Genomic DNA, 11,289 nt, shown 5'->3' with positions numbered 1-11,289 from the left:
ATGACCTCAAGTTAGCATCAGTTAGCTAGTTAGCAAGAATTTTGTTTTCTTTTGACTAAAAATGACCTGGCGGTGTTTCAGAAACAGCATTTTTTTCAGAGCTTACTGCTCACTGTTCTAAAATCTGTAGTTTTGAAACCATCAACGAAGTAGATATGAAACAGCTATTAAAAAATAATTAATAAAGAAAGTAATTTGTGTCTTTGGTATGTGCTAATTGTGATGTGTAAAAAATGTTTCTTAAAAGTTCCTAAAAAGGGCAAATTGGACAACATTGTAGTCTATATGTAGCAACTAACTTACATTTTTAAAAGAACAGCCAAAAAATAGTTTACACAATTGAGGTATGACTGTGTGTAATTTATGCTATAAAAAATATTAACGTAACCACAGATTTACTCATAAATAAATAAATAAATAAATAAAAAAGCAATATTCTAAAAATCTGGATAAAACCCATGGATAAAAAAACTCCCTTCTGAGTTTTTGGATTCAGTTTTACTTTGCAACACATCAGAATGTCAGATAATGGAGGTATGAAATATTCTGGAATGAGCTTGATCATTTTGTATAAACTTTAGTCATTTGCTGGCTTGACCCAACCATATTGCGCCCTAACTGAAGATGATTGGCATGTACACACTATTGTTTTAATATTCATATATTTTTAATCATCATGATGGTAACATTTACATCATCAAAAGAAAATAAGACAACAACAGTTATGAACAATATACAGTATACACAGAAAAAAGTGCAATAAATATAGCAATTGATTAAAGAAGTTTTTGAGTTAATATCCAAATTTGCAAGCAAAGTGCAGTGAAGAGAGTGTATTAATACAATTCAAAATCTCCTTTTGCATTTTAATGCACCAGAGTATGCTCAGAGACTTTTTATTTATTTATTTATTTTAATGGTGCTTGATAGTTTAGGGCATTTGTCCTAAAAAGCTGACAGGTGTCATTTTAGTGTCGACAGCATGATTTTGCTTTAGTAACCGTGGCTGAATAAGTTCATTCATTTTCAAACTTACTCAGCTTGATCATTCCAGTTGTATTAAACCAATAATAGATGCTAACAATCGAATACTGATATGTACACACAGTGTTGTTATTGTCCTTCAGAGTCAGTGATAGACGGGCTGGACGTACTCAGGGGGGAAAAAGCCCACACGGCCACGGCAGCGACCTTTCCAGCGCTGAGAATCAGAGCAGTCCAGCAGGTCTATGACATCACCCCGCAGGAAGTGCAGCTGGCAGTTGTGCTCTGGATTGAAGTCAAACAGGGCATGTGCTTGATGGGGCCTCTGATGGGAAACAATAACAGACAAAGGTCATTATTGTTGTGCCTGCCTTTACCACCTACCATTTTCCACATTTAGGTCCATTTTGACGTAGTATTTTTCCTGCCTCATCATTACAATTACACCTGAGATATTTTTTGTAGTTTCATAACTGATAAGGTTGTTTTTCCTGATGTGGATTACATGTCATTTGGAAAATTGGCAATCAGGTAATTGTTTAATTTATATGGAAAGTATGCTTGAAAAAGCCTGACAAGGTTTCTGAACATGGTTTACTCAAAGTAAGCATTTCTGACACCCCTGAGTACAAGAATCTTAACAAGAATCTTTTTGCTGTTTGGTGAAAAAAAAACATATGCTATTTACAATTCAGCAGTCATTTAAAAAGCATTTAAGTATGAAATTTTAATTGCTGTTGTCAAAAAGTACAGCTGTATGTGTACGTGTTAATTACCTTTAGTGTATGGTCTGTATCCCTCAGAAACACAGTCCTTTCCTTTGCTATGCTGTTGGTCTTGTAGAAGTCCACAAGCTGATTTAAGGAAGGGAAGATCTCCTCCCAAACAAAGTAATAGCCATCTCTGTCCTTTAACACCTTGAAATGCTGTACATGATCCCCATAGCTGTTCAAAGGAGACAGAATTTCAGAAGCACACAGCACTACAGAATATCAGAGCATTTACAGAATAAGCCCTCTAGGATTTCATAAAGTGACCCCAAAAACAGGACGCTTAAGTCACTCTTAAAGGGGTCATATGATGCGATTTAAATTTGTCCTTTCTCTTTGAACTGTTACAAGCTCTTGGTGCATAAAGAAGATCTGTAAAGTTGCAAAGACTAAAGTCTCAAATCCAAAGAGATATTCTTTATAAAAGTTAAGAGTCAACCACGTCTACCTAAAACGGCTCGTTCTAACACGCTCCCACATGTCTACATCACTGTGTGGGAAGATTTGCATAACGCCGTCCAAATGTTCACGCAAAGAAAGAAGGCGTAACTTTTATTCTCACTGTAGTATTGTTGTTGTTGCCGCCGCCATGTCGTGAAGGCGCTATGTTTCGTTGTGAAAGCAAAACTACTTGTTTGGTCTTCCAAAAGAGGATGATATCTGCTTCGTCATGCCTAGAGCTGATCCATGCTGGTCGCTGAGGAAATACATCTACTTTGCGCTGTGGATCGCTGGATCGGCTTTCACCGTGGACGAAGCGGAGTCCGGCCCGGGGTCGTCACATGTGGTTGCCGCAAGCCTCCTTCATCGAATCCGCCGGCTGCGCCGTTATCAAGCCCGCCACCTCTGCTCACTCTAGCCCCGGGCCTCTGCTCACTCTAGGCCGCCGTGTGTGATGCTGTGTTTCGTTGTGAAAGCGAAATTACTTTGTTTGGCCATCCAAAAATGGACACGACTAGAAATCAGTGGTTAAGTTGTATTTGCAACACTGTTCCAGAACACTTCAACCTTCAAAAAAATGTGTGCAGCACAATTTTATGGAGGACTGTTTACTGATCCTGGTAGAGTAGACTACAATGCCGGCTGTTTTTTATGTTTACGCGGCGCGATGCAACGCAACTTGTAAAAAGACAGAATAAGTCATTATAATTCATAACTATGTCCCCACTGGATGCAACGAATGCCTCGTTTATAATGGGTTTTCATGTTTTTGAATCATCGCTCCGGCCTGACAGGGCATCATCACAATATGGTAAGGGTCGTAACATTTCCATCACACGCTTGAGGTATTCGGCCAATCACAACGCACTGGATAGCTGGCCAATCAGAGCATACCTTGCTTTTCAGACCGATGAGCTTTGTAAAAATCAACGCGTTTCAGAAAGGCGGGGCATAGAGGAGAAACAATAATGTACAGTATGTGGAAAATAATGTGTTTTTTTAACCTTAAACCGCATAAACACATTTCATTACATCAAATACACAAAATAATGTTCTTTTTAGCAACATCATATGACCCCTTTAAAAAAAAATTAAAACCACGCACACACACACTTTTAAACCAAAACACTTTAAAGAAGGAATTTGCTGGTTTTTAAACAATCCTGACAGGTTTAAAACAGTAAGGTTCAAAACATCCTCTCTGCGCTGTCTTATTTTTACATTTTAGGATCTGTAAACAGCTATACTCAATGCAGGCCAAACATTTCACAACAATTAGTCAGCATGTCTTCTAAATAAAGTTTTGATGTTTCTTTGGTTGCTTTAGCGTAGAAAGCTCCTAGACATCTTTAAGAGATTCTGCAAATATTCTCTTCAAAGCCGTGATAACATTTAAATAATTCAGTGTTTGAAACAGCAAACTTTCTTTCAACTGTATGACGAAAGCATGTCTAAAGATGAATTGCGCTTTACGAATATTAATAAGATATCTTGATATTTCAGTGTAAAGTAGATCAAAGGTACGAGCATGAGTCATCTCATCATTTTTTGTGCATTCACAATGATACACATCTCTCTGCTTTTTGCAGCGCAGCAATGATAAAATCCATTTGTCACTCAGTTTACCTGAAAACCAAGTGCCAAGACTTGCTCATTTTAAGAAAGTGAAAAGCGTTATGTTTGAGAGCTTGCATTTCAATAAACCTAAAATCTTGTGACTGTCAATGTGAAATACTGCACTTCCTCCAAAGCTTCCTGAAAGTCAGACATAGATGCTTCATCCTTCAGTGCTATGTGCTGATTAAACTAGTCACAAGCACAACTGAGTCACAAGTCCAGCCAGATTAGGCTGTTTTAACAGAAATAAAGTCTAGCGAAGTCTGTGCATGATATGCTGGTGATGAGGTTTAGGGCATGGGTGAGGACAGAAGCTGTAATTAAATATAAATGTGAATGATTTGGTGGTCATTTCTCTCAGCCGTCAGTGCCATTAACAATGACCTACATTCAGTGCTTAAACCTTCAAAGCTGTTGTGGTTTGTAGCAAGGCAGGTACATCTTGCATGTGTTGAGGTAACAGCAAATGGCTGTGGTATGTTGCATTGTCTACAGTTTACTGCTGTTATAAAGCTGTTTCTTTTGAATTAATGTGATTGACAGTTTAATTATTTTATCTAGTGAACAGCCCAGTGGCAGCTTTAGCTCCCCAGTGCAGGATTACCTGCTTGCTGGCATTATCGCCTTTCACTGAAGATGATTGATAGGCCGATGCTAATGATCCTTTGTCATCATTAGCAACATAATGAAACCACTCGGTGAGAAAATAAAAAATAAATACGCAGGTTGTTCTGGATGGTTACCAAGGTGTTGCTAGGTGGTTGCACTAGCAAGTCTTGTGACTGCTGAGGTGTTCTAAGTAGTTTTAACTTATTGCTAAGTGGATGCTAGCCAGGTAAAAAAGTCCAATCACTTAGAAATAACTTAGCACTCTGAAACTTTTCAACAAGACCCACTTTTTTAAAGCATCATGTATTACAAATAGTGCAGGACAAGTTACACTTAGAGTGAAGGGTTTAATACTTAGGATTAGGAATGTTTGCTTTTGCAATTGTGAACTAATGTATATACAGTATACTTTAATATGCATAGAAGAATGTCATTGCAGTGGTCATGCCGCTCAAGCTATCTAAACTTGGTTTTGTTGGCAAGTCAGTCAGTGTCCCACTTTAAAACGGAGCAGATGGTTCTCTAGATATTTCACAGCTGAGTTATCTTCTTCAGCAATCTTCATTCAGCCAAGTAGAGTGACTAGACCTGTGGCACACAGCCAGATGAGATAGACAGCACCTCCTTTGTACACACTCAGAAAAAAGGTACAAATCTGTCACTGGGGTGGTACCCTGAGGTCTAAAATCTAAAAGGTACATTTTTGTACTTTATTTACACCTAAATGGTACACATTATTTGTACTTTAAAAGTTCACATTAGTTAGTAACTTTTGAAATGGTATGGCCCCAGTGACAAACTGTAAAGATTATATCATACAAACATTGAACACGATGTTTATAAAATATTTGTTTTTAAGTTGCATTTGCATGCATTTAATGTGTGTTTAATGTACACTAAAAAATGCTGGGTTGTTTCAACCCAAATTTGGGTCAAATATAGACAAACCCAACCATTGGGTAAAAAAATTAATAAAAAAAAAAATTTTATTAATTTTTTTACCCAATGGTTGGGTTTGTCCATATTTGACACATATTTGGGTTGAAACAATCCAGCATTTTTTTAAACGAGTGGTTTCCTGCACAAAAAACTTCCACTAAAAATACACTACTATTCAAAAGTATGAAGTGGATAACATTTAATGTTTTCAAAAGAAGTCTTTTATGCTCACTATAAGGCTACATTTATTTGATCAAAAATACAGTAAAAACTGTAATACTGTGAAATATTATTACAATTTAAAATAACGTTTCTATTTTAATATATTTTAAAATGTAATTTCGCCACCTTGGAATTATAAAATTCTATCTGACATTTTTTCAAAATGTAGTTATTCACATATTGTTATTCTGTGACAACTTATTTACATTATTTGATGTTTCTTTTGTAAGCTGTGTACATTTTGGGCCTTTTTTTTAGAAAACAAAAAGGCCTCTATCTACAGAAGTCTATGGAACGCAAACACTTTGAAAACTGCTCAGAATGCAGATAGAACCTTATAATTCCAAGGCAGTGATTTATTTTTGTGATGGCAAAACTGAATTTTTTGCATCTATTACTCCAGCCATCAGTCTCACATGATACTTCAGAAATCAATTGAATATACATTTTGTAGCATTATAAGTATATTTACTGTCACTTTAGAGCAATTTAATGCATCCTTACCCAATATAAGTATTAATTTCTCCAAAAAATGAAGAAAAAAAAACACCCCAGTGTACGTCACTGTTTCTAGTTATGCAAGATATTACAGAATGATTTGTTTATATCTTAATGTACATTTTTCCAGGATTTTAAGAATTTAATATAAAAATACTATAAAAACTGCTTTCTGAATTTATATTGAAATTAATGCAGGCTGCATGCTTGAGTTGCCAACCAGACGTAGATATCAACACTCAACATAAATTGCTCACCGATTCTGTTGAGCAATCAAACATAGTCTTAAACGGTCTTTTAAACATGCCTTGCACAATAAAAAACACTTACTCAGGGTATTTAGAGCATGTTAATGAATATGCTGAAACCCAAAAAGAGGAAGCTGTCATGGCCAGACATTTGTCATATCTGAAAATCCCAGGATATATTCTTTAAAATGGTGGCTTACGGTCTCAAAGAAAAACGGGGACATGAGTACTGTGGAAAATAAAATAATCAGAGCATCTGAGGTTTCTTAGGGTCTCTTCCCATTAACCCAGTTCAAATCTGGATGGCACTGGACATTAATGCCCAGAGTCATCAAAGATTTACAAAATCAGAGGCGTTCCAGGCATTCACATTGCTTATTTTGCACTATGACCTTGATTTGACATTTCACAGCTTTTATGGACATGCCAGAGTTAGATTTCTTCGATCACACAGAGATCACACTTGTGCCAGTCTGATTAGTAATCTGTATCCACAGACAGCACTCTCTCAAGGAATGCATGCAGAGCTGCGTCACACATTAGCACCGGACCTGCAGACCAGCTGCCAATTCCACTCTTCATAGCGTGCTGTGCAGTCATTCAATCTCACAATAACCCAAGCCGGTGCTTCCACACCTGAGGCCAGCCCTCACCTAAGACCGCAGCGCTGATTATCCCAGCCAGCTCGTTCCCGGGATCCCAGACAGGCTTGTGCTCTACCATTCAAACCCAACTCAGCCATCAAGAAGTGGATGGTAACGAGCCAGTCAGAATAATAATGTGATTCCAGCGCCAGCGCACTTGATGAATTTTAAATGAAATCTCTGCTCCGACGTAATAGCTTTCTGATTCTCTCATTTTCAGACAACTTCATGGTACATTTTCTTAAGCAGCAGAGGATATATTGGCTTCCTTTGCAAAGTAGGTCAGATGGGTTTTGATGAATCCTACAGTTTTTCCCCATTATTCGATTTCTAGTTATGCTTTTAAGAGGCATGCAGCACACAACAAATTACAACGACCCCAACAACAGCGCTTACAGCAGACTATAGGTTAGGAAGGCTGGGATGTGTCTTACCTCACCGACATGGAGAATTCTCCAGGTGCACTCTCACTCTCTCTTACTAAGAAGCTTCCACACTCCTGCTGGTGCAGTCGAGTCTCGGCCACATGTCTGGAGATACGGCCCGCAAACCATCTGTGGGTGAGATGGAGGGGCACAGCAGCGCTATTAGACATGCGATAAACAGCTAGAAAGGTTGCTGTAACTTAAAGGGGTCATATGATGCGATTTAAATTTTTCCTTTCTCTTTAAAGTGTTACAAGCTCTTGGTGCATAAAGAAGATCTGTAAAGTTGCAAAGACTAAAGTCTCAAATCCAAAGAGATATTCTTTATAAAAGTTAAGAGTCAGCCACGTCTACCTAAAACGTCTGGTTCTAACACGCCCCCACATATCTACCTCACGATGTGGGAAGATTTGCATAACGCCGCCCAAATGTTCACGCAAAGAAAGAAGGCGTAACTTTTATTCTCACTGTAGTATTGTTGTTGCCGCCGCCATGTCGTGAAGGCGCTATGTTTCGTTGTGAAAGCAAAACTACTTTGTTTGGCCTTCCAAAAGAGGACGATATCCGCTTCGTCATGCCTAGAGCTGATTCGTGCTGGTTGCTGCGGAAATTCATAAACTTCGCGCTGTGGATCGCCGGATCGGCTTTCCAGCCTGGCGTCGTCAAATGTGGTTGCCGCAAGCCCGCCGGACGCTCCTTCGTCGAATCCGCCGGCCGTGCCGTTCTCAAGCCCGCCGCCTCTGCTCACTCTAGCCCTCCGACCGTTCCTCACACTAGCCCCCGGCCTCTGCTCACTCTAGGCCGCCGCCGCTCACTCTAGCCCGCCGTGTGTGACGCTGTGTGTTTCATTTTGAAAGCGAAACTACTTTGTTTGGCCTTCCAAAAATGGACACGACTAGAAATCAGTGGTTAAGTTGTATTTACTGTCCAATCAGAGCACACCTCGCTTTTCAGACCGATGAGCTTTGTAAAAATCGACACGTTTCAGAAAGGCGGGGCATAGAGGAGACACAATAATGTACATTATGTGGAAAATAATGTGTTTTTTGAACCTTAAACTGCATAAACACATTTCATTACACCAAATACACAAAATAATGTTATTTTTAGCAGCATCATATGACCCCTTTAAATAGCATTGTGTGTATATTTTTATACACTTTATTACTATGTGGAAAACTACCGTCAAACTAGAGGAAATTTCTGTTTAACAAAGGTTGCTCTTTCATAGCTCAGCAGATACTGATGTTTCTGCTAAAAATCTTTATAAACAAATAAGTTGTAAATAATTAAGTTTTTTAATGACTTTGAAAGAAGTCTGTTATGCTCACCAAGGTTACATTTATTGGTTACAAAATACAGTAAAAATAGTAATATTGTCAAACATTATTCCACTGTTTTATTTGATAATTTGAAATGTAAAATATTCCTGTGATGATGACAAAGCTGAATTTTCAGCATCATTACTCGTCTTCAGTGTGACATCCTGAACATCCGTCAGAAATCATTCTGATCTGCAGATTTTTGTTTTTTTTTATAACACTTTATATACAATACAGATTGTGTCAAAGCAGCTTTACAGTGTCAAACAGGAAAACAGTTTGTCAGTAATGCAAGAGGACAATAACAAAGTGTCATTTTTCCAGTTAAAGTCATTGATGATTCAGGGATGTCATCATCCAGTTCAGCTCGCTTCTAATAGTGTTTGTGCAATCAGTCAAGCGTCCCCAACTAAGCAAGTCAAAGGCAACAGTGACAAGGAGCCAAAACTCCATCGGTGACAGAAATGGAGAAAAAAAACTTGGGAGAAATAGGCTCAGCTCAGCTGTAATCAATTATTCCTGATGTTCAGTTATTCTTAAAAACAGTTTTTGCTTCTTAATATTTTTTGTGAAAATCGGACTGTCTAAAGGCTAGAAAGTTCAAAAGAACAGCACGTATTTGAAATATAAATCTTTTGTAACATTATAAATGTATTTAATGTCACTTTTGACCAATTTAATGCTTCCTCGCTGAATACAAATATTAATATCTTAATCAATCAATCAGTCTTACTCCAAAGTTTTGAATGGTTGTGTATCCTGGTTTCCACAAAAATATAAGTAAGCAAAAACTGTTTTCAACATCGATGATAATACAATTGTTTTATACTGTGTGTGTGTATGTTTACATTGTATACTGCATATGCTGACATAGCTATAAAATAATGTAAAAAAAATCAAATATAACAGCTCAAATAATTTGGTCCTGGAAGAATTTTATGAGAAATATTTGCATTTATACTGACATATCTAACATATGACAACACGCTTTGGTATACTGGAATCAAATTTGAGATTTACGTGGTCTTTTTCTCTGAGAAGGAGGAGACTGTTTAATCTCAATGAGACAATTCACTTGTGCTCCATTCTGATCTACCAAAGTCAATACCAACACAAGTCAAATTAATACTTTCCAAGGATTACAGACATAAAATTGTACTTACGTGTGCGGCCTTACGCTGATATAGTTTTTAGGTACAAAGCCCTTCCTGTTCACCAACTCTGCTGTGTACCAGTTAGGATCATCTTCCATATTAGTGATCTAGTGGAAGAAAAGACCATAAACAAATCATATCATTCAGCAAGCAATGCATAAAACCAACACAAAACTGCTTTTACCTTGAGTACATCTCCCTTCTGAAAGCTAAGCTCGTCACTTTCCGTGGCACAAAAGTTGTAAAGAGCTACTGCTTCCATCCTGAGCTGGAGGTGAAGCCAGATCCCAGAAGATCAATGTGGGTAGACGTCCCACCACAGCAACAGAATACAGACGAGAGGAAAGGACGAGCCCAGAGAGCATCCACGCTGAAACAGCCCGTCCAGAGACACGCTCACTATCAAACACCGCACCGAGATAAATGAACCGAGAGAACGAGCATGAGAATGTGTGTGGGTCTAAAAGAGAGAGAGAGAGAAGTATGTGGGAGGGAGGCAGGGGTGGCAGTTCCTGTCTCAGTGTGCTCTTGTAGAAGGAAATACAGCTATGTGAGAAACAGGAAAGTTGAAAAAATGATGGGAGGACGACGAAAAGAATGGCCTCTTGAAAACTTCCTCTCATCAGAGAGCCGGACCTGCGTATTACAAGTAAAGAATAACACGCATGTGTTTGCCTGACTGCTGTTTTATGAGCAGATCTGTCACTGAGCAAGTGTTAGTTTAGACTTTTCTTCAGATATTACTAGCACTTACTAGTCTGGAAATAGCTGGAGATGAATCAAATCAGCTGAGGAGTTCATCTGAAAGAATTCATGATTCAAAGAACATATGTGTTTTGAGATAAGCAAACGTCCCCAGAGCTGCATGACTCACTGAACACCTCACAATGAATGTTTCTCTATTGGTGCTGCTGTTTAGCCCTGAAATGCACATCAACGTCCCATTTGTGGCTATAGATATTTCACAAGAAATGGTCTTTTCTTTTGATATTCCTCAGTGAAAAGAATTTTTGCACATTTATGTTTTTAAAATGAAACCTCTAGCTTTCATATGTTTTCATTTTCCATCTGTTAACTATATCTTTAAAATCATACACTCTAACAAATGCTGGATTGTTTCAACCCAACTTTGGGTCAAATATGGACTAACCCAACTTTTGGGTTAAAAATTTAATGTAAAAATTTAACCCAACGGTTGGGTTAGTCCATATTTGACCCAAAGTTGGGTTGAAACAACCCAGCATTTTTTAGAGTGTATCAATGAACATATTTACATTTAGTAAGAAAGTAGCTAGCAAGCTGTCCTCTCATTGAGCAACTGGACACACATTCTCTCTCACATCTAAATTATCATTAAAATTGATTTTCATTGACTAAACAATTAATTTTATATATGCATCTGATTGTATTTCACAT

The 11,289-nt window shown here is 37.9% G+C and overlaps 1 protein-coding gene across 1 annotated transcript; it reads right to left on the bottom strand.

Annotated features, from left to right (window-relative positions):
• Window positions 1-643: 643 nt before the first annotated feature.
• Window positions 644-10,499, bottom strand: LOC107581733 (GRB2-related adapter protein-like). The gene is made up of 5 exons (XM_016267375.1): window positions 10,058-10,499; window positions 9,883-9,980; window positions 7,407-7,526; window positions 1,761-1,929; window positions 644-1,309 (listed from the first exon to the last, which is right to left on the bottom strand). Exons 1-5 carry the CDS (start codon window positions 10,133-10,135, stop codon window positions 1,130-1,132), a joined length of 645 nt encoding a protein of 214 aa, XP_016122861.1. The 5' UTR covers window positions 10,136-10,499; the 3' UTR covers window positions 644-1,129.
• Between the last annotated feature and the right edge of the window lie 790 nt (window positions 10,500-11,289).

Source organism: Sinocyclocheilus grahami, unplaced genomic scaffold (assembly GCF_001515645.1).
Source record: "Sinocyclocheilus grahami isolate Dianchi unplaced genomic scaffold, SAMN03320097.WGS_v1.1 scaffold37.1, whole genome shotgun sequence".
NCBI classification, from domain to species: Eukaryota; Metazoa; Chordata; class Actinopteri; order Cypriniformes; family Cyprinidae; genus Sinocyclocheilus; species Sinocyclocheilus grahami.
This window is presented reverse-complemented; position numbering and strand designations above follow the sequence as displayed.

Coding starts and splice junctions, on each gene's coding strand:
- LOC107581733 (XM_016267375.1), bottom strand. CDS start 10,135: ATGGAAGCAGTAGCTCTTTACAACTTTTGTGCCACGGAAAGTGACGAG. Junction 7,527..9,882: donor ATCAGCGTAAGGCCGCACAC/GTAAGTACAATT, acceptor TCTCACCCACAG/ATGGTTTGCGGGCCGTATCT. Junction 1,930..7,406: donor GAATTCTCCATGTCGGTGAG/GTAAGACACATC, acceptor TCCTTTGAACAG/CTATGGGGATCATGTACAGC.